This window comes from Periplaneta americana, chromosome 8, assembly GCF_040183065.1.
Source record: "Periplaneta americana isolate PAMFEO1 chromosome 8, P.americana_PAMFEO1_priV1, whole genome shotgun sequence".
In the NCBI taxonomy this organism is placed as follows: Eukaryota; Metazoa; Arthropoda; class Insecta; order Blattodea; family Blattidae; genus Periplaneta; species Periplaneta americana.
In genome coordinates, this window is record NC_091124.1 from 165,854,860 (window position 1) to 165,880,060 (window position 25,201).

The 25,201-nt window shown below is 36.3% G+C and overlaps 1 protein-coding gene across 2 annotated transcripts in view; it reads right to left on the reverse strand.

The window, feature by feature from the left end:
* G9a (histone-lysine N-methyltransferase G9a) overlaps nt 1-25,201 on the reverse strand; it is a 184,620-nt gene that overhangs the window by 84,576 nt on the left and 74,843 nt on the right. For both annotated transcript variants that reach the window (XM_069834023.1, XM_069834022.1), the window contains exons 9-12: nt 18,458-18,687; nt 14,672-14,844; nt 5,320-5,478; nt 3,377-3,586 (exon numbers count right to left, since the gene is read on the reverse strand). In XM_069834023.1, the coding sequence (XP_069690124.1) occupies nt 3,377-3,586; nt 5,320-5,478; nt 14,672-14,844; nt 18,458-18,687 (772 nt within the window). The remainder of the gene's footprint in view (nt 1-3,376; nt 3,587-5,319; nt 5,479-14,671; nt 14,845-18,457; nt 18,688-25,201) is intronic.

Below are 25,201 nucleotides of genomic sequence, written 5' to 3' on the forward strand. Positions count from 1 at the left end.
CTCCACCATCTGAACCAACTTTCTCAGTACTTGGAAACTTATGAAGAAATATGCATATGTATTGTGATTAAAAAGAAATATTGCATATTTCTTCGTAAGTTTACAATAAAAAAACATGCAACAATTTATTTGAGCACTGTACTTAGCAAAAGATGCAGAAACCCTTTAAAATCTGATGTTTGGCTGCTTTCAGGCAGGGGAGGAAATAATTTTCTATAGAAACGTTCAATCTGTGTTTCATACCAGAAGTGGGATCTATGTACAGGTGGACATTTGTTCATTGGATGAATCAGATGAGACTTAGATCACGCAGTTATATAGAAAACATCGCAATTTTTTAACTGTATTTATCTGTTTCTGTATTGGTGTGAAATAAAACACAAATATCTCCATAAAGACAAAGATCTTCATTAATTTCACTTATAATTATGATGTAACTATTTTACCTGCGGTTTCCCAGGGTCTGGACCAAGCCATTTGATTAATAAAATTACAAAACTCTCAGATGCATGGATAATGATGTTCGATTCACACAACTGTTAGTTATCTTCCAGAAATGTACTAATATGTTACTTACTTACAGGAGGTTCATTACCGTCCTCACATAAGCCCAGCATCGGTCCCTATCCTGAGCAAGATTAATCCATCTCTATCATCATATCCCAACTCCCTCAAATCCATTTTCATATTATCTTCCCATCTACGTCTCTGCCTTGCCAAAGGTCTTTTTCCCTCCGGCCTTCCAACTAACACAATATATGCATTTCTGGATTTGCCCATAAGTGCTACATGCTCTGTCCATCTCAAACGTCTGAATTTAATATTCCTAATTATGTCAGGTGAGAAATACAATGCGTGCAGTTCTATGTTGTACAACTTTCTCCATTCTCCTGTAACTTCATTCCTCTTAGCCCCATATATTTTCCTAAGAACCTTATTCTCAAACACCCTTAATCTCTATTCCTCTCTCAAAGTGACTGTCCAAGTTTCACAACCATACAGAACATCCGGTAATATAACTGTTTTATAAATTCTAATTTTCAGGTTTTTTGAAAGCACACTGGATGACAAAAGCTTCTCAACAGAATAATAACAGGATTTCTCATATTTATTCTGTGTTTAATTTCCTGCCAAGTGTCATTTATATTTGTTACTGTTGCTCCAAGATATTTGAACTTTGAATGTATTAATATATAATTCAGAAAAATGGCAGAAAAATTTGTATGACTAAAACTTAGCAGTAGCACAATTCTACAAGAAAGAAGATATGGACGTCACCAATACGTAGTTCCAACAGAAACATCATCAATTATTAGTTCAAATAGATCGTACATTTATCCACAAATGCTTCGGGACCTGATCTTGTAATCCATCTTGCACCTAACGATGGATAGATGTCCTTTGTGATCATACAATGCCTGACAACAACTATAATTAGACTAACAAAACATAAATACCAGTTCTACAGCAGAAAACACCTTATGAAAAACTTAAACAGAAAGATTTAAAAATTGCAGTGGTTAAAGACATAAAAGACAATGATAATATCAAGGATTGAAGAGAATTTAACTTGTGAGCCATGTATGCCGGCTCAGTCAAAGGTGTCAGCCCACATCCAGTAGCACCATCTTTTTCATCTGGCATTCCTGTTATATCCTTATGTCATAGCAAGCAAAGAAAGGGGGAAATAGTTTTCCTGGATAGTTAAATTGTCAGACACATTCACTCGGAAGTTCAGTACCATTGGAGATACACACTCAGAAGTTCGGTACCAGGGGAGACACACACTCAGAAGTTTGGTACCAGAGGAGACACAGGCTTGGAAGTTCACTACCAGGGGAGACACACACTCAGAAGTTCGGTACCAGGGAAGACACTCAGAAGTTCGGTACCAGGGGAGACACTCAGAAGTTCGGTACCAGGGGAGACACACACTCAGACGTTCGGTACCAGGGGAGACACAGGCTTGGAAGTTTGGTACCAGGGGAGACACAGGCTTGGAAGTTCGGTACCAGAGGAGACACAGGCTTGGAAGTTCGATACCAGGGGTGACACACACACTCAGAAGTTCGGTACCAGGGGAGACACAGGCTTGGAAGTTCGATACCAGGGGTGACACAGACACTCAGAAGTTCGGTACCAGGGGAGACACAGGCTTGGAAGTTCGGTACCAGGGGAGACACAGGCTTGGAAGTTCGGTACCAGGGGTGACACACACACTCAGAAGTTCGGTACCAGGGGAGACACAGGCTTGGAAGTTCGGTACCAGGGGAGACACAGGCTTGGAAGTTCGGTACCAGGGGAGACACACAATCGGAACTTCGATAGTGTGGGCTACACATACTTGCAACTTCGCTATCATAGGAGATGTATATTCGAAACTTTGCTTGTATGGAAAATACACATTTAGGAACGAGTATTGACCTGCTTTCTTAGAATGTTCCAGATTGGGAACAGAGATATGGGCCACTGTAGTTTGAGATTCATCTGGCGGTAATGTATAGGCAGTTTGTACTTATTAAATTGATAGGAATACTCCTCCTCTCGTTTATCTATTTGATACTTGAAGTGTTGTAATACTGCACAAGTGTTTGTGTATGTTTTCTTTATTATGAGCCGAGCTGATATTGTATTCGCATGGGGCACAGCTCAATGTAATTTTAGGAAAGTGCTGTGCATATCGGGTGTTACATTCTTATTGTTATTCGAATTCATATTCTTTATATTGTTTAATTACTACTGTTGTCTTATCTCATTTAATTATATTTGTACCTATTTGTATTTCTCATTTAATTTATTTCATTATATATTGTTTCATTTCCAGCCTTCCTTTATTTCTGCTTGCTTCCACTGTGTTATGTTGTTCAAATGCATAATCACCTTCTACAGCTGACTCGATAGACGTAACCAATATGCTGTACGAGGCGTTTCTCAGATGATTTTTAGAGAGTGGTTTTATTGATGCATGCTGTGAACATTTCACTTGCATATATGAAGAGATATGGAAGACATTTTAATAAATACTGCACGAAATAAAACAGGTTTGAAAACAAAAGATCGAAAGAAGAAAATATCATTAATAGATAAACACTGAAAATATAAATATCAAGAAGATCGAAACACCTACAAACAGATTCAGAAATTAATAAGAACAAAGATTAGATTAGTGAAAAATGTGTGGCTGAACCAGGAATGCTTTTTTAACATTGTTTAAGAAGACAAGGAATACCTCTACTTCTTGCAAGATACAGAGATTCTTTCATATGGTTTTCCATTTTTTTTAAAGATTCGCAATTTTGCAACACAAATATATGATTTACAACTACAATTTGAATGGAATTAAATCACAAACATGAAATAGCAAAAAACTACTTACTTTGTAAGAATTCGCTGAGTCCTCTGTCTTGGATTTGCTACAATTGCTTTAAGTTGGATATTGAGATTGATTGCTGTGTAACAATCATTATTTTCTGATAAACAGCAGTCCAGAGGGCTATCTCCTGCTTTGTTTGTTACATCCACTCTACCTCCTCTAGCCAGAAGCAATAAAACACAGTTGTACATGTTCTGTCGTGCACCAATGTGACTGGAAACAAAGAAAAATTTATAATATAATACCACCAATATAAACAATTCGTACACTTTTGGGGTCAGTTCAGTTGGTCTGTTCAGTCCAGTCGGATCTGGTCGGTACAGTCCAGTCTGGTACAGTTGGTCTGCTTCAGTACAGTCAATCCATCATTCTGGTCTGATCCAGCAGATCAGTCCAGTACAGGCCAGTAAATCTGGACTGGTCCAGTCTGGTTGAGGCAGTGTAGGTCAAGTCTGGTCAGGTCTGGTCCAGTTGATCTCTTTGGTTTGGTTGGTTCGTCTGTCAGTGAATTTTCAATGCCAAGCACTTCCCAACTCAGCTATTGGTTCCGTCGATTTCTCTCAGCTTAACTGTAACCCATTTTCAACCAGTGCACCTCTTTCTATTTCACCGACAGGTACTGTTACATAAATTCAAAGCAAGTGACATTTTGAACTGATGTCTCTTCTACCAGAAACCTTAACAATCATTATCATAGTGACAGTGACAGCTGTTATCAAAAGCTGAGAACAGACATGGAAATATAATTTTACCTTTATTCATTAACAAACGATCCAAACACAAAACCAAACATTTTAATTTCTAATTTGGTGAATACTGCATTTAAAAGCTTCTAGGATTTTTTGCCATTTCTAAAGCCATCACCCTCCACCAAGATTATGTGTACAATGGATTCAGTAATCACTAGACAACTGAGACTAAGTTAAACATTTAAGGAAGGACATAACTGCTGGACACTTGTAATGCATACCACTTTCTAATAATATATTAATGCTATAATTACTTTACAGAAATATAGCAGACTCTCTCGTATCTGGCAACTATCTAAAAAAGCCAGCATCAGACAACCAATTTTGCTGGTTAATTGGAAAATAGTTTTATAGGTTATTTAAAGACCTAATGGTACAATTGTACAGAGGTGCTGCCATCTTGCAATTGCTGCTTCTTTGTTTCGATTGTGTGCATATCAATAATACTGCCATCTAGCAGTGATAGCTTTAGGCACTTCACTAAAAAATGTAGGACATTACTTTAATTTGTAACTTATTTATTGACTCTCTCCCGTATTTTTATTTTTATTTTTCATTATTAAAAAATGTCACTGTTTTGGAATTGCTGGTTATTTAGGTGTTGGATACGAGGGATTTCACTGTACCAACCAACGAGAAGACAGATACATCTAGGTAAAGTAACAAAAGAAATTGAGATTAGAACAGCCTTTAACATATATTGCAAAGTGAAGTGGACTGGCGAGATGAGAAAGGGGAGGGGAGGGGAGGGCAGGGGAGAGGAGGAAAGGGAAGAGGAGCAGAGATGAGATAAGGGGATTGGGGAGGGGAGGGGAGGAGAAGAGAAGAGAGGGTAGGGACGGGAGGGGAGGGGAGGAGAGGGGAGGGAAGTGGATGGAAGGGAGGGAGAATAGGAGAGCAGAGAGGAGGGTGGAGGGAGGAAGAAGAGGAAAAGGAATAGACGGCAAGATAGGAAGATGAGGAGAGAGAAGAGCATTTTCATTTCAGCTGAGACTGAGCGCTGCACATGTGATGTAACTTCTCATATCAATTAAATCAAGAATAGTGGTATCTGCGAAGTTTCACGTTATGTTAATATTTGCCCTGCACTATTCTAGTGTTATTGAATTTTCCGTAATAATTCTCGTGCACAATGACCTTAAAGAATACCCTCAGAAAAGGGGTTGCTAAGATAGAGATGGAAAGTCAGTTACTTACAGTGGTGTGTCACCATGAACATTGGTGCTGTTGACTTCACAGCCATAATTCAGTAACATTTCAGAAATGTCAACACTGCCAGAGAAAGCTGACCAATGAAGGGCAATATTCTGCTCTGCATCCCGTATTAAGGGGTCAGCACGATTCTGCAGCAAATACCTATAAAATTACAAATTGCTTAATAAAAGCTCCACAAGTAAGAAAATTGAAGATAAACATAATTATACTACATACAGCTATTCTAAATTAGTTAATAAAAGTTTCTTTCTTTTGAAGTTATTAGTCTCTTGCTTTAGAGTATTTGACTGCTCATCAATGAGACTACTTTTATTCTCTAGAGATTACTTTGTCGTCAAACATTACGCATGATGCACCAACACAGGAGATGGATCTACATTCCAACAGGATCACCATCACCATGATCATTGTCATCATTATTACTTATAAATGGCTTTTAAGGAACCTGGAGGTTCATTGCCGCCCTCACATAAACCTACCATTGGTCCCTAACCTGAGCAAGATTAATCCAGTCTCTACCATCATATTCCACCTCCCTCAAATCCATTTTTATATTATCCTACCATCTACGTCTCAGCCTCCCCAACACTCTACATGTATATGCATTTCTGGATTCGCCCATACGTGCTACATGCCCTGCTCATCTCAAATGTCTGGATTTAATGTTCCTAATTATGTTAGGTGAAGAATACAATGCGTGTAGTTCTGTGTTGTGTTACTTTCTCCATTCTCCTCTTAGCTCCAAATATTTTCCTAAGCACCTTATTCTCAAACACCCTTTAACCTCTGTTCCTCTCTCAAAGTGACAGTCCAAGTCTATCAACCATACATAATAACCGGTAATATAATTGTTTTATAAATTCTAACTTTCAGTATTTTTGGAAGCAGACTGAATGACAAAAGTTCTCAACCAAATAATAACAGACATTTCCCATATTTATTCTGCGTTTAAATTTCTCCCGAATGTCATCTGCATTTGTTACTGTTGCTCCAAGATATTTGCATTTTTTCACCTCTTCAAAGAATAAATTTCCAATTTATATATTTCTGTTTCGTATTATGTTCTGGTCACGAGACATAATCATATACTTTATCTTTTCGGGATTTACTTTCAAACCTATCTCTTTACTTGCTTCAAGTAAAATTCCCGTGTTTTCCCTAATAGTTTGTGGGTTTTCTCCTAACATATTCACTTCATCCGCATAGACAAGCAGCTGATGTAATCCATTCAACTCCAAACCCTCTCTGTTATCTTGGACTTTCCTAATGGCATATTCTACAGCAAAGTTAAAAAGTAAAGGTGATAGTGCATCTCCTTGTTTTAGCCCGCAGTGAATTGGAAAAGCATCAGATAGAAACTGGCCTATACGGACTCTGCTGTACGTTTCACTGAGATTCATTTTAATTAATCAAACTAGTTTCTTGGGAATACCAAATTCAATAATTCAACATAAAACTTCTCTCATAACCTATGAATAACTGATGCACCGTACCCTTATATACTACCATTTTTTCTCCAATATCTGTCGAATACAAAAAATCTGATCACTAGTCAATCTATTACGCCTAGAACCACACTGATGATCCCCAACAATTTCATCTACATATGGAGTTAATCATCTGAAAAGAATATTGGACAAAATTTTGTATGACGCCAATAAAAGTAATATTCCTCGAAAATTACCACAGTTAGTCTTTTCCCCCTTCTTAAAGATAGGTACAATTATAGACTCCTTCCATTGTTCTGGTACAATTTCCTTTTCCCAAATAGCAAGTACAAGCTTATAAATTTTGCTAGATAATGCGCTTCCACTCTCTTGTATTAATTCTGCTGCAATTTGATTGATATCTGGAGACTTGTACTTTTTCAGATTTCTATCGCAATTTTGACTTCAGAAAGGGTGGGTTTGGGTATAAATGGCTCAGCAGTTTCTATTTGAATTTCATTATCATTACTTATTATTATTATTATTATTACTTACTCACAAATGGCTTTTAAGGAACCCGCAGGTTCACTGCCACCCTCACATAAGCCCACCATCGGTCCATATCCTGTGCAAGATTAATCCAGTCTCTATCATCATATCCCACCTCCCTCAAATCCATTTTATTATCCTCCCATCTATGTCTCAGCCTCCCCAAAGGTCTTTTTCCTTCCGGTCTCCCAACTAACATACTATATGCATTTCTGGATTCGCCTATACGTGCTACATACCCTGCCCATCTCAAATGTCTGGATTTAATGTTCCTAATTATGTCAGGTGAAGAAAACAATGCGTGCAGTTCTGCATTGCGTAACTTTCTCCATTCTCCTGTAACTTCATTTCTCTTAGCCCCAAATATTATTATTATTATTATTATTATCATTATTATTATTATCATAATAATTATCACCATAATCATATCAATATTATTATTATTATTATCATTATCATCATCATCATCTTGCAACTCCATGTAGAGTAAGCACAAGATACCTGAAGCTGTCAAACATGCTACCCATGAAACATCTTCATAACTCCTGCAATGGCTGAGTAATAAGACCTTCAGCCTGACATGCAGTCAGTCCAGGTTCGAGTCTCGGTCAAGCCTGAGATTTTTCATTTGAAAAATCCGTAGTTATACTTGTGGCAGGCAATAGTTCCATGTCAGTATATTTTCTCAGTTGCTGCTGTGTGATTGTGAGTCTATAAAATATACTGTGTACTTTCAATTCATGAAATTATAAGTGTCTTTCTTTTTTCGACTGTGGTTGGAAGGTAACCCATTTTGTGAAACAAGTGCCCAAGAGAATAGTTCAAATACTGTTCTTTCATATCAAAGAGAAAAAAGTTGCTATTGAAGAAGGGCAAAATTGCAGAAACAACTTGTTTGAAACTATTTGCGAAATGTGATTGAAATGGGAGGACTTTCATCATAAAAAAGTAACAAATTAACCACAGAGAGATGACATGATCCCAAATAAAATATAGTGTCTTTTCAAAATCTTAAAAAACGATCAGAAGGTGAACAGTCTTGAACATTGTAATTGGGCTTTGCCTGTCATGTTCAATAACAAATAAATAAATAAATAAATAAATATATATGAATGTTTGCTGAGCAAATGCAATAGACTTTACAACTGTGGAAAAACTATATAAAATATATGAAGACCGTCGAGAATAGTTACAGGAAGATTCAATCTTTGTGTGATATTGGGATCACAATATGTGTAAACAATTCATCAAATGACTCAGATGAATACGAAGCAGATTAGATATTTCTGGTATGTTGAATTACTGTCATAACAAACAGTTATATTTGAAACAGAGCTTCCGGGCTAAGATGCCGTGGTCTACTGGTGCTGACGTTACCAGACGTTTCGTCTACTTCTACGGCAGACATCTTCAGTGGTTAGGTATCCTCGGTCGAAGTCTTCTGCTCGGGATAGCAACAGTTGCTACAGGTATCCCGAGCAGAAGACTTCGACCGAGGATACCTAACCACTGAAGATGTCTGCCGTAGAAGTAGACGAAACGTCTGGTAACGTCAGCACCAGTAGACCACGGCATCTTAGCCCGGAAGCTCTGTTTCAACTAGACACCGGCCGTGAAAGCCTGCATGCTAAGATTAATTAGTTATATTTATTTTCAGTGTGCTTTCTATGTACATTACCTATATTCTTTTACTTCCTTCATGCCGTAAGCATTTATGAACAGCAAATTTCATGCTATAGTAATTATTATATTGGTGCAAGACGTGAATATTTAGTGTCCAGGAAAAGATGAGGCAACTCTGTAAACCTTCAATCCTCGACTTGTGCTCAATTGGCTTACATAGTATCACTTGGATGGGTTACTAGAGAAGAGGTGCATATGTTAAGGCATGTCTCCGAGTATATAGCTTGGGATGGTGTACTGCTGCACACCACATAATGAAAACATTAACCTCATCTATTTAAAAGCAACAGTTTACAAATGTGTTATATATACACACACAATGCATTGTTCATTCATACAAAATGCATCTGACATACCGTACATTTCCATTGAAGCAACTGGAATGCAGCAAAAAAACCCAACATTTTAGACTTTGCAATTATGATCAATGCATTTAGCCGAGCGATGTAGCACTGTGAAAGCTCTAATGCAAAAACACAGATTTATTCTTGTCTCTTTCTTACATTCCTTTCATCTCTTGTGTATAACAGTTCTTGCACCCACTCTATTCTTATTGGTCACCACTGACCCTAGTGGGTAAAATTTCTATTTTATATATTTTTTAAACTATAACTTGATTTTAGTAATGATATGTTTAAGTTTTATGTTCACAGGTTCAGTAGTATAAGAGTTCATCATCATCATCATCCTTCACGAATTAGGCCTCTGTAGACCTGTTTCGGCCCCATCTAGCAGTCTTCTTAACGGTCTTCCTGGTCGACGATGTCCTCTAGGTTTATATTGCATCATAATTTTTGGGATTCTTGAATTTTCCATTCTTCTTACATGATCTAGCCAATTGAATTTGTATCTGGTGATTTTTTCTTCTACTGATTCTACTTCTAATTGTTCTAAAATTTCTTCATTCCTTTTTCAGTCTAAAAGAGTATATCCTGCTGTTCTCCTGAAAAATTTCATTTCCGTTGCTTTGATTCTGTTCAGTCTTTTTTCTTTAATGTCCAAATCTTGCTTCCGTATAGAAGGTGGGTAATGCTAGTGTATTATATATTTTTATTCTTGTAGATTTTTGTACTAATTTAGCTTTTAATGTATTGTTTATTATTCCTAGAATTTGTGTAAATTTGGTAATTTTCTTGTTCACATCTTTTTCATTTTGATAAGATATTTCACAACCCAGATAATTGAAATTTTGCACTTGTTCGAGGCATTGGTTATTGTGTATTATCTTACTTCTCACTGGGTCTTGTCCTAAAAATGCCATTACTTTTGATTTTTGTGCTGAAATTTCCATCCCAAAATCTTTTAATATTTCATTTAATGTATACAATCCTCTTTGTAAATTATCCTCTGAATTGGAAATTATGACTTGATCATCGGCATAGAGTAAGGTATTTAATGTTAGAGCACTGGTTATTTTGATTCCTGATGTGTAGATTTGGTTCCATTTTAAAATAATTTCATTTATATAAATATTAAATAAAGTTGGTGATAGTGGACAACCTTGTCGAACTCCATTATTAACTAATTTTCTTTCGGATATACAGTTATTTATTTTGACACTTATTTTGCTGTCCGTGTAGATTTCTATTATATTTTGGAATAGCAAATTTGGAATATTTTTTTCTTGTAATATGTCGAATAAAAGGTCTCTTCGGACTTTATCAAAAGCTTTCACAAAATCAATAAAAGCTATATGGGTTTCTAAATTAAATTCTCTTCTTTTTTCCAACAATAGTTTGATACTAAATAATGGATCTACACATGATCTTCCTTTTCTAAAGCCATTTTGACACTCCAGAAGGAAAGTTTCAGCATGTTTTTTTTAATTTTTCATTTAAAATCCTACTAAATATCTTATAACATGTGTTGAGGATACTAATCCTTCTATAGTTTTCAACATTCTGTTTATCTCCTGTTTTATATATGGGAATAATTACACTATTTTTCCATTCTTCCGGTAAAGTGGCAGTCAGATATATTCTGTTTAGAAATCTTAGTAATCTTTCTTGAAATAGATCTCCTGCATATTTATACAATTCTGAATTTAGATTATCTTCTCCAGGTGATTTACTATTTTTCGTCTTCTTTAATGCTTCTTGTAGTTCTTCTTTTGTAATGCATTGTTCATCTGGGTTTTTTGTGTCCCAGAATTTTGAATCAAAAGTAGGATTGTTCCATAAGTTTTTGTAAAAGTCTAGGAATGTTTCTATTTTGGGGCAAGCCTGTCCAGAGGCTAAAAGTGGCAGCCCCACTACTGGACTACCTAACGATAAGGCTAGTAACCTATCTTAGGGAAAACTACATTACTTTCAAGCCTCAAACAAGCAGTATAAGGATAGATAGTATAAGAGTTATTTAAATAAAAAAATAGTAATAATAATAATAATAATAATAATAATAATAATAATAATAATAATAATAACACTACACTGGATAAAGCACAAAATGGATTCTGAAAAGGCAGATCATGCGCAGATGGATATTTTACATTGAAGCTTTTGATAGTAAAACATAGAGAATTTAATATTTAAACCCATCTCGCATTTATTGATATGAAGAAAGCCTTCCACAGAGTAGAGAGAAACAAATTATTGAATATTTTAGCACATGATGGTATTCTAAATCAATTAATAACAGCTATTTACAATATTTATAATAATAATTATATACAGGTTAGGATTGAAAACAAATATTCAGAATGGAAACGAATAAATCAAGGAGTGAGACAGGGTTGTAGTTTATCTCCCTATTATTTATAATATGTTGTTGTTTTCTAATGCCAGGTGTTTGACAATAAAGTCATTTGACCTCTTGCACTCCAATATTTTTCAAAGATATTATCATGGTCAGCCACTGAAGCACAGATTTTGAGGTGTTCCAAATCCATTTCTTGGTTTGAGTTGCATAATGGGCAGTTAGGGGACTGATATATTCCAATTCTATGCAGGTGCTTGGCCAAACAATCATGGCCTGTTGCCAATCTAAATGCAGCTACAGACGATTTTCGTGGTAAATCGGGAATTAACTGTGGATTTTGATGCAGAGTTCCATTTTTTTCCCTTGAGATTGTGTTATCAAATTTTGTTTGTTGAAGTCTAAGTATGTAGATTTAATAAATCTTTTCACAGAGTAATACGTAGATTTAGTAACAGGTCTGTAAGTAGCAGTGCTGCCCTTCTTTGCTAAAGCATCCGCATTCTTGTTTCCAGGATTCCACAATAGGATGGTGTCCATTGGAATACAATTATTTTATTGAGTGATATTAATTGAGAGAGCATTTTAGTTATTTCTGCTGTTTGAGATGAAAGTGTGTGTTTAGAGACTATTGATAGAATAGCTACTTTGGAGTCTGACAATATAACTGCATTTTTAAATTTATTGATGTGGCATAGAAGATTCCTGATTATATTTATAATATACCTTACAAGAATCACATTATTAAGGAATGGAGATTGAAACCACATGGAAGTATACTGATAAGTCATTTGTTTCAAATAGATACCTTATTATTTGCTGATAATATTGTGTTTATGGCAACTTCAGAAGATAATTTACAACATTTGGTTTACAACTTTAATCAAATGGCAGAAAGTTTCAATATGGAAATTTCAACTAACAAACCTAAAGTAATGGCTTTTTTAGGAAAGGAACCAGTCCGTAGCAAGATTTGCATCAATAATAAGATCATCGAACAAGTTAAAAATTTTAGTTATCTCAGTTACCAAATTTCATATGAAGAAGAAAAAGATTTGAATGAGAAAATTATTAAATTCAACAGAGCAATGGGGATAATTAATCAGATATTCAAATCAACCTTAGTACAAAAACACACATGCACCAGAATTTATAAAACATTGGCCAGACCTATACTCTGTTTTGGTAGTGAAGCTTGGACGATTCGTAATATTGATTCACAAAGATTAACGGCAGCAGAAATGAGATTTATGCGTCATACAGAGGGATACATGAGAATGTATCACATTAGAAATTTTGACATTATGAAAGAACTGCAGATTGAACCTATTATGGAATACCTACAGAAATACAGACAAAACTGGAGATCACATGTCATCAGGATGCCTCGTTCTAGAATTCCATGCCAAATTTTAAATTACCATCCTGTGGGCAAGAGATCCTTGGACAGACCGTTCAAGCGTTGGCAAGAGACCATAACTGGTCACTAGGCCCAATACATGCAAGGATGATGATGATGATGATGATGATGATGGTGATAACAATAATAATAATTTGCATATTTTTTTTATTTTTTTATCTCCCCATAATTTTAAGTATTATGTCTGATTTTTTTTTTACAATATCTTTGATCTCTTTAGAAAGTTTCTATGTTCTCACATATTTTAGTTTTACCTTGTAAAAGAGGGAAAAATTAAACCTATTCATATTCAAATTTATTGAATTTACAAGGTGCAAACATACATTTTATTTTTTGAAAAAATGCCAACATAACTTTGCTAAATATACTTTAAAGAACATGCAATAATAAAATTTGTGGAATCCTTAGCAATGTAAATATAGAGAACTGGGCAGAATAATGTATGGGAAAACTGAGTTTAAAAGTTTGCATGCATTTTAAACTTAATGTCCGACACATACCCCTTTGCAGCCTTATTTAAATGTAAGTAATATTGTTATACGTAATTTTTGTAGTGTACGAATTGACCTGAAATACCAGATTTGTAGATCATGAATAATAAATTGTATCCCGAAAATCTGATGCTTTATTCAGTGCATAAAATTTGCCTCCCACCGCTCCAATGCGAAAACTGAAAAAAAAAAAATATATATATATATATATATGGCTGCAAAAGGGTATCTGTCAGATACAGGGGGGAGAGCCATTAATCCTTCCCATTGAAGGCTTTAAGGAACCAACCTGGACAAATACCCAATGTCCCATCCCTACCTTCCCATGGTGCAGCTGTTAGTAAGCATAATTTTACAAGATGAACTAAAGGGAGGGGCTACTCATCAATTAGCACTGGTCAGCTTGATGAGTTAATGACTGAATTTGGTATAATTTCCCTCTATTCAATACCTAATTCCCTCTTTACCCTTTCCTATCCAGTCCTCTGACTGAACTCTTACTTCCTTCGACCCCGACGGCATTAGAGCATTCAGGGCCTAGGGGTTCATTTCACTTTCCTTCCTCCTCTTTCTACTTTTTTGTTCCTATGGCACTAAAATCGTCCTCCAGTGGCTTAAGGAGGGAAAGCTGGTGATCAGCAAGATCTCCCAGCTAGGTCTAATGGACCCGTCGACCAACAGCAGGTGTGGTCCTCCAGACATTCTGGGGATTGTGTGTGAATGAAGTAGCCACCAAAATGTTAAAATATGGTGTTCACTTAAATCAGCTACAACTTGCCATTTTCCCTGCATAGAATAGGAATATATCAGTCCCCTAATTGCCCACTGTGCAACTCAAATCAAGAAATGGATTCGGAACACCTCAAAATCTGTGCTTCAGTGGCTGACCATGATAATATCTTCGAAAAATATTGGAGTGCAAGAGGTCAAATGACTTTATTGGCAAACGCCTGGCATTAGAAGAAAAAAAAAAAAAAAAAAAAAAAAAAAACACACGCACGCACGCACGCACGCACACACACACACACACACACACCATAAAAACATTGCTCTGATGATAAAAAACTCACCTTGCAACGTCTACATGACAGTGTTCTGCTGCCCACACAAGAGGAGTCCACCCTCCATCATCCACACTGTCTATATATGATCTCCCAGTATTCGCTACAGACAGCAGACAATGACAGGAGTCTATATTGCCTGCCTTTGCAGCTAGATGAAGAGCCGTCATTCCATCACCACCCTGGAATATTCATACATACAGATGAACAATAAACATTACCAAAAACAAGACTGCTCCAACCAAGAGACATGTCACCGAACAGGGTACTATCACAGTCTACTATATACAGTCGCGAAGCTCAATATGTAGTAAAAATGCAAACATGGGTAGTTGCCCACCGCTAGGATCACTACTATCGCCTCATCATCGCAGATCTCTCTCCTAGCAGCCGACAAAATATGTTACACTTTCGTTGTCGTGTTCTTTTGGAAAAATTAACACCTTCCTTCCATTATTGAAATATTAAATGCATAAAGTTAATTTATTATTTTAATGAAGTATATTAAATTCCACCATAAACTCGAAGATACCTGCAAGAAATAGTTTAATATTTTTGTTTGTGCAAAACGAACTGAAATTTACTATAATAGCTTCACTCATTCAAGATTATAGCGATAATTAACTATGAAACCAATAAATATTAATTTGCATTTCTCTTTACAACAATAATAATGGAAATATGAATTAATGGAGTAACTTACGTGTACCCGCCTGTACCGGTACTTGTAGCGTAGGCTTACGTAGTTAACAAAGTGGGATGAGGTTAAGCAATAATAATCACACCAGAATTGGAAATAAAACGTGATCAATAAATTTTATTGTAACAGACTTTTTCTACGTCTCTAGTAAAGCAACAAATAAAAAAAACAACAAAATTAACAGCTATAATTAAAAACATATCCTTCGAAGAAAAAAGTAGGCCTAAGCAATAATAATCCCACCAGAATTGAAAATAAAACGTGATCAATAAATTTCATTAAAACAAACTTAATTTTTCTACGTCTTTAGTAAAATAACACATAAAAATAATAACAAAATTAATAGCTACAATTAAAAATATATCCTCTGAAAAAAATGTAGACCTAACCTTTATTTCTCTGGAAATTTAGCAGCCTAAGTGACAGAACTTTAACCGGTATCTAATGTCCTTTCGGTTAGACTGAAACATTTCATTGTGAAATTTAAGGATATAATGTATTCTAACAGTCACAAAGAACTTCAAATTAACAGTTTTGTTTCTGCACAGCATTCTTGTGGAAACCCAGGAACCTTTCTGAATCTTTCGGAAATCGGAAAAAGGATAACTCTGGGCTCTTTCTCTTACTGTTGCTACAATTTATAGCACTACAAACGTCTCCTCCTTGTCCCATATTATTATTCCAATTATTATATTTTAGCCATTAACATTTTCATTACAACCAATAACGAACATTTCACAAGCATCAATGTGAAATACGCAACGAGCTAGCTCTCGATAGAAATACGACACAGTCCAAAGTCGACCATGGACAGTCTATTGTTTCTAGTTGCTAACCGCTTGGAGCTCTTTATCACGAGATTTGCAAAAAAACACCTCAAGCTTCGCGACTGTATATAGTAGACTGTGGTACTATGGTTGTCAATCCCTCTGAGTCAGGACTGTGTACGAGAGCAGGTGAACACTGCTCTGCCATGCTGAGTGCGACAGAGCTAGTTTTTGTGCACTTGCCACATCTCACTTAGTCACGAGAGACAATTTAAACTGCATGCTGGAAAGTCGATTTTGTTCCACTAATAAAATTGACAGAAAAATAAAAAAGTAAAAGGCTATTAAATAATGAAACATTAATTTATCCGAATTGCTTCCTTCTTCATCCTCATCATTAGACTTGATTTTCTGCAAATAAGGATCATGGAAGTTTATAAGATTATAACTATTGGTTCAATGACACTATTTGCAGCCATTTCATTTTTCATAATATACATGAACAGATCATTAAAGATTGGAAACAGACACATCATGGTTCAATCTCTATCAGTCGAAATTTACATTTAATAATCTACTTTTTGATGATAATTTAGCCCTAACTGTATGCAATGAAGATGAGCTTCAGTATTTAGTGCATAATCTAAATATGAGCAGTGCAAAATACGACATGGAAATCAATATTGAGAAAACAAAAGTCATGGCATTTCGTGGGAAATACTCAGTCACAAGCAAAATTTGTTTAAACAACAAATTAATAGAAAGAGTAAATGAGTTTACGTATCTTGGCTGCAATTAATTAAAAATTTTTTGGTGAAACAGATATAACTTCTAAAATTTGCAAATACAGTAAAACCCCGATAAGACGCTGTTCAAGGGACCAGGTGTAAACCACGTATTAGGCGGGTATACTAATTTTGACTCATATACAGTATCTATTAGCACTTTTCTTTATTAAAATACATTATTCATGACAGGTAATATAGTATTACTCTATTATGTAATTACTGTACTCTACGTCAAAGACATTTACAATATATACTGTTCTTAATTCTTTCGAAAAAAAAAAATCATTTATAGTTGTTTGCCGTGTGCATGTTCTCCAAGTCCTCATGTTTACCACACTTCATTTTCCTGTGATTACATCCTCCTGACGTCGCAGCTGTAGTGATTGAGTCGCAATTTTTTATTATTGTTCTTAATGTTGATGATGGGATTCAGAGAGTTGTTTCTGAGTAAGAGAACTGTTCTCATCATACTTTCGTAAGATTTCAAATTTTTCTGACACAGAAAGCGCTTTTCGTTTAACACGCATTGTAACCACATTCTTTACAGACACTTCAATACACTAAAGGACAACAAACTGCCCAGCAAAAATTTCCAGAATTTTATTACGGCCGAGTGAGGAATGTTGTTTGAGAGAGAGGGTTAGCAAGAGGGTGGGGTATTGTAACTGTATGTAGGCTTTAACCACGCAGATAAGAAGTCGAATAAGAGAGCGTAACAAGAGGATGAGGTATACTAAGGTATGAAGTATGAAGGTTTAAATGCGCAGGTAAAGGGTCGAATACCAATACTTTTCAGGTTAATGGCACCAGTGAGTTCAATGACCAAGATGTTTCATTGCTGTTACAGTACAATGCTGAAAATTACATAAAAAATATTTCACAAAAACAGCGTATTATGCGGGACTTGAGCGCAACAAACGGGGTATTTTAAAAAGGTGTTATATATGAAATGTGCAGGGACCGGACAAAAAAAGGGTATTACACGGGATAGTGTAATAAGCAGGCGCGTCTTATCGAGGTTTTATTGTACAATAAAACAATGGGAATAATCAACAAAATTATGAAGCCTTTCCTAGTACAGAAACACACAAAAATATGTTTGTATAAAACGTTAGCTAGATCTGTACTAGGCTACAGAAGTCAAGCATGAACAATGAGAAGTACAGATACCAACATGGCCTATCAAATGAAATTTATGAGAGCAACACTAGGATATACTCACTTGAACCGCAAAAGAAATGAAGATATCATGCAAGAACTTCAATTACAACCAGTCTCTCCGTTTATAAACAAATACTAGATGCAGTGGAAAAACCATGTCCAATGAATGAATTGGAATAGACTTCCAAAAGCCATGCTTCAATACCGTCCCCAAGGGAAGAGATCTTTAGGCCGTCCAAAAAAAAAGGTGAACCAAGAATGACTCACTGAGACCATAACAGACGACGATATTAAGACACCTCAAAAAATCTATTAAAGAAGACACCCCAAAATTTCTTGAGTGTAATTAGTCTCAGTACTGAATCATATTCTTTCTTACCTTGATCATAACATTGGCTCCAGCTTTTACTAAGTACTTCACTATCTCTTTGTGGTTTGAAAGTGCCGCTAACATAAGTGGAGTATTCTGATCTCGATCTAGGACATCCAGATGTGCGCCAGCTTGCAGTAGGATGTGTACAGCAGAAAGATGTCCACCAGCACATGCTGCATGGAGTGCTGTACCCATTGAGCATTCCCGAAACAAATGGTTTGGGTTCAGTCCACTGCCTGTAAATAAATTTAATTTTCAACTAAAAATAAATATATGTATAATTTAATCAAGTTCATAATTTAGGGTAAAAAAAAACGTATATTTTAATGTACAGTGAAACCTCTGATTTACGGACATCGAAGGGACGTAACAATCTGTCCGCATCTGGGAGGTGTCCTTTATTGGGAGGGAGGCTTCCCAATCTAACAGTAAATTTATAATATTCATTATGTATCCTTTCATGCTTTAAATGAAATGTATTACTGTAGTTTAATTCTAAACACAGTCTACCGTACTACAGTAAATTCTTTGCAACTCTGAACTACAGTAGATAAGACCGAAAAAAGGGAAAAACAGTATTGTGCCATGCAATTTTATTCTAGGTGTTCCGTTATATAGTACTGTAATTTACAGTTTTCAGCTAAACTTTTACGTTCAAGTGCCATGTCTCTCGAAACCGAACAACTGATTGAAGTGAAGAGAATAATCCTACTAACCCTATCAAGTGTCGAATACAATTTCACAATCACTGAAACCTTAGACCCATCAGACAGGTTAAATTTTATGACTTTGTTTATCCACCAACTTCCAGCCAACAAGGGGTTAGCGAGCTGGGCTAGTGGTAGCCTCGAGACCCTTATTATCTTCTTTCATGTTAAGGTATTTTTGTATAGTTCTCAAAACTAAATTTTCCATTTTTGTAATGCATTACGTCTTCAAATCCAAGTTCTGTCTGCAGTCAGGAGGTAAAGCAAGCTTTAGGACTGTGAAACAGCTGTCCGTGTCTGAGAGTGTCCGTAAACAAGAGTTAAATTTATCTTTATTTCTATATTATTTCAGTTGGGACATAAAAATCTGTCCGTATATGAGGAGTGTCCATATCTTGGAGGTATCCGTAAGGAGAGGTTTCACTGTACATGTAAATATGAAAACTTTATTAACTAAAAGTAAAAACGACTTCTACAGAAAAATAATTGTAAATGAACACATAAGTAAATCAATTTCATTATCTTGCAAGTGAAGCCAGTTATACAAGAAACCAGGGACGGCTTTCGAAGAGGAACTGCGGAGTTGCTGCACCCTCAGGCATTTGTGGCTCATTGATACGTTTTATGTTGTGAAATACATCTATTATACAGTCTCTATTGTGCTGCTCACGGATGGCTGGTGACAGAGTACGCTGGAGGAACTTTACTGCTGCCCAATGTCCCACCTAGGAACAACAGGATATAAGAAGAAGATTGTGCTGCTCGAATTTTTTTAAATTTCGATCTCATCAACATGCACGCAATCATTAGAGAAGTCACCAAAGTGAAGCCAGAGACAAGGACTATGGGCGAAGCCACTTCCTCTCCTGCAGCTGCCAGTCTCAAGTCTTGGATGCTTTGCGCGTTAGTTTCACCCCCCTCCCCCTGCTTCCACTTGTCATGAATTCAGAGTCAAAGGCACTGCAAAATTTACAGCAGTTTGTCAGGAGCATGCATATGCTTGTACGAGATGTATCAATACCAGGCAGGAGTGTTTCTATTTAGTTTTCACTTTTAACTAGTATGCTCAGTTTTAAATACATTTTCTTTAATATGTGAGTATAAAAAATTCAACAATGTTTAATTCCGTACAATATTTACAATCTATTCAGTTCAGTACCTTAAAAATTCAGGAGAAATGTGAAATTAAATGCCATGGAAGATCTACACTTGTGCTAGATATAAAACAGCATTCAACAAGCCAACAAAAGAATATAAGAGGAGATTTAATTGTGATGAGTATAAGAAATTTGTGTTGTTGACAGGCTGTGATATTAAAAATGCGCTATTCTGTTTTCCATGTCTTTTGTTTGGTGACGATTCTAGCTGGACTCAGAAAGGCATAACCGTTCTTAGGAAACTAAATGAAAAGATTAATAATTCGGCAAAACATACAACTCCTTGAACTTGGGTGTGTTGGGAGGAGTGAATATTCAGGAGAGTTTAAGTTCAGCAATAAATAAACTGATGAAAGAGTAATGGAACGGAGAAAAATTCTCTCCGGCACCGGGATTTGAACCCGGGTTGATGCTTTATCCACTAAGCCACACCGGATACCCATCTTGGTGTCGGACAGAATCATCTCAGTTTAAGTTCCAACTCTTGGGTTCCCTCTAGTGACCGCCCTCTGCACTACATCATAGATGTCTATGAACGTAGGACTTAAGTCCACACATGTGCTGAGGTGCACTCGTTATGAGTGACTAGTTGGCCGGGATCCGACGGAATAAGCACTGTCTTTAATCACGAAGTGATTTACGATATATATTATTTTAATGTACCGAAGTACGTATGATATTTCCATGCAGATATTCTGGGTCATCATACGATGAAAGAGTAATGGAACGGAGAAAAATCCTGGTGCCGGAGAGAATTTTTCTCCGTTCCATTACTCTTTCATCGTATGATGACGCAGAATATCTGCATGGAAATATCATATGTACTTCGGTACATGAAAATAATATATATGATATGCATAAATCATTTCGTGATTTAAGACGGCGCTTATTCCGTCGGATCCCGGCCAACTAGTCACTCATAAGAGTGCACCTCAGCACATGTGTGGACTTAAGTCCTACGTTCATAGACATCTATGACGTAGTGCAGAGGGCGGTCACTAGAGGGAACCCAAGAGTTGGAACTTAAACCGAGACGATTCTGTCCGACACCGAGATGGGTATCTGGTGTGGCTCAGTGGATAAAGCATCAGCACGTAGAGCTGAAAACCCAGGTTCAAATCCCGGTGCCGGAGAGAATTTTTCTCTGTTCCATTACTCTTTCATCATATGATGACGCAGAATATCTGCATGGAAATATCATATGTACTTTGGTACATTAAAATAATATATCTAAATAAGCTGTTGAACATTATAACAACGGCATGAGAAGAAGCAAAGAAGTGTTGTCTAGAATTATTGAGTATATCAAGTTTTGTGGAACCAACGAGTTAGCATTATGAAGGCATAATGAAAAGATAGAGTCTGACAATCAAAGAATATTCCTCAATTTGGTGAAATACACAAGTGAAATAGACTTGATGTCCAAGTCCCATTTGGAGAGCTCTTCGCCATTTAAAGGCTTATCAAAAAGAATTCAAAATGAGCTACTAAAATGTATATTGGATGTATTCAGAGAGGAACTTTTAGCAGAGATTTAGGAAGCCGAATTTGTCTCTGTTCTTGCTAATGAGACGACAGATATATCTGAAAAATTTCAGCTTGTGATTGTAGTTCGGTATTGTAACAAAGAAGGAAAAGTCATGGAGAGGTTCTGAGATTTTTTTAACCTAACCCAATGCAATATCAGAGTGCATACTTTCACAGCTAGAAACAATTTTAAAATAAAAGAAAGATAAGCTTATTGGACAGAGCTACGATGGAGCAGCTGTGATGAATGGTATATCAAATGGTGTACAAGCAAAAGTTAGAGACTGTTACAAATATGCATAATATTTTGTGCATTGCTATGCCCATCAGTTGAATCTCATAATGGAAAGAGCCGCTAAACAAAGGGTTGCATATTTTTTGCTAATTTATCCAGTATCCCTGCTTTCTTCTCTCGATCTCCACATAGGCAGTCTGTATTAGATTAATGTGTTTCAAAGAGAATTCTATCAGCTGGGGCAACAAGATGAAATTTTAAAATAAGAATACTAAATGTTGTTCATGAGAAGGAGCCATTGCTAGAATGTTTTCAAACCATAATGGAATCTGAAACATCTAATAACATCACAATAAATGAGGCAAGCGCCCTGGTACGTATTCTTGAAGATCCTGAATTCAATTTCTGGCTTAATTTTTTTTTTCATTTATTGATACCTCATGTAGATATATTATAGAACCAACTACAACATCGCCAGTTAGATGTTTCTAAGGTTCAAATCTGCATATCTGTTAAGGCCATACAGACAATACAGAACGGTGCACAGTTGAACAGCAAGAACTATGAAAATGAAAACCTAGCAGCGTCGTAAGGTTGAAGGGAATCAGACAAGGATTGCAACAGTCAAGGAAGTGTGTGACCTCATTACCACATAAGCTAACACCCAATTCCAGTTCATAGGTCATCTGATAGTATCTTCTCTTCTGTGTCAAAAAAAATTTGAATGCTACAAAAGCTCATTTCCTGAAAATGACCTAAATGTATGTGTGAAGCTTCTTCCAATGTTCAATAAAGACAAACTAAAAACGGAACTCACTGTGTTGTATCAGAGACAAGAATTTAGAAATATCAATGGCGCAGTCAAGCTCTTGCAGTTTCTTCTATCTGAGAAGATCTGGAACACATTCTTCTATACTGTCCATCCATAAACAACAAAAGAAGTAATTAATTGATTACTAGTGGACTTACTCATGTTAATTATGTACGATTTGTCCAGCTTACAGCTGCTTCAGTGCTTCACGCACCATCCTCAGAGCCTACTAGATCACGGCGTCATCTCGAACTTCTCTGCCTGTTAAGTGAGTGTGTTTTATTGTTGAAATGTGTTGAAGAGTGGAGTCGAGGATGGTGCGTGAAGCACTGAAACAGCTGTAAGCCAGAGAAATCTTACATAATTAACACGAGTAAGTCCACTAGTAATCAATTAATTATATTCAAGTGTTAAAAGTAGTGTACGCAAGATTCAAAATGGAAAAGAAGTAAATTAAAATCATCAGTACCAGTTGCAGAAGACACAGCCCTGCTGTATATATTGACTACACCCCAACTCTGGCTACTAGCAACAGGCATCTATAATGAATACTGATCAAAATACCCCTCATTTCTCGTGAATTTTTTTTTAATAGGTTATTTTATGATGCTTTATCAACATCTAGGTTATTTAGCGTCTGAATGAGATGAAGGTGATAATGCCGGTGAAATGAGTCCGGGGTCCAGCACCGAAAGTTACCCAGCATTTGCTCATATTGGGTTGAGGGAAAACTCCGGAAAAAACCTCAACCAGGTAACTGGCCCCAACAGGGAATCGAACCCGGGCCACCTGGTTTCGCGGCCAGACGTGCTAGCCGTTACTCCACAGGTGTGGACCATTTCTCGTGAAAAACAACAATTGAATAGATTACAGTGGACTATAGTGGACTTTATGTTGTCCGCAAACAGCTGGATACATTAAGAAGATTGATTGATTCTATCTGAGAACTTGCAGGACTCATTTTCATAAGTTACGAAACTACCACACATAGCTATCACCATACCAATGACAACTTCCGAACCAGAACATTGCTTTCCGTGTTTGAAAAGAGCAAAATCCTATCTTAGAAATGCGATGAGAGAAGAGAGACTGACCGCATTAGCTATGTTGTTCATTGAAAAGACTATGTTAAATGACATATTGGACTTCAATAAGGCGATTCAAAAGTTTGCAACCTACAAGACAAGGCACATGGAACTAATCTTTAAATAAGGTAAATTGCATAGTTTATAATATATTTTTGCATGCGGCCCCTCTGCATTCAATACCCATGAGCTGCCACTGCAAGAAACTGATTGAAATTCGATACTTCTGTGGCATTTTAAGATGGATTCCACTTAAAATGATACAAAAGAAAAACATTTTGCAAGTTACGTAAGGTGATAACAATTTCACTACAGATATGAAACAAAGACTCTAAAAGCTACCGGTAAGTCTTAAATTACAGTAAGCAAGTGACATGGTGTCTCAGTGCCCATAAGCCAGAGGACACAGGTTCAAATCCTGCTCTACCCTGAATTTATAACTTGTGTTGGCCAAGTCTGTGGTCCAGGCAACATGGAGGTTTTTCTCTGGGTACTCCAGTTCCTCTGTGACATTCCAACATTTCTCCATCATCCTTCATTACAAGTGTAATGTGGATCCACTGTATGTAGTACACTCTGAACAATCTCTGATGAACTTCTCAGCACTAGTAACATCCTATGAGCCTGGTCATCAAATCAGGATGAATAACTATAAGTTAAGGGTACTATAAGCAGAAGCAAATATTGGTTTCAGAGAACTATGGCATGCTATAATGGCTAGACAAGAAATGCAATAATAAAATAAGGAACACAGTAAATATCTAAAACTGCAGGTGACTTAATCGAAGAATATAGGTTGATAGGGAAAATATGAAAAGAAAAACCATAGAAAACCCGTAACTCAGTGGTCGTCAGCACTCGCTGAAATGTGCAAAGGGTGCGGTGCCATCCCGCGAGCACCGTCACGCAGCAGAGAGAGATAGAGAGCATACCCACTAGCAGCTACACAGTGCACCATGGTGCACCTTATACGCAGAACCTGTTTAAAATGTTTTCCCATACAAAATACTAACATCATTTGGTCCCGAAAAATAGCTACATAAGAATAAAAGTTTTAATTCCCATTTAATATGTCTTCTGTTTAAAACAAAATTCTTGAAGATAAGGGCAATTTTCAGAGAATGAGCCTAATATTTTGCCCAAATAATGTTTCGATGATTCTGGTATCACTTGTTCGCGTAAAAAACTTGGTTCAGGTCTATAAAAAGTGATCAGAGAACAACTTTAC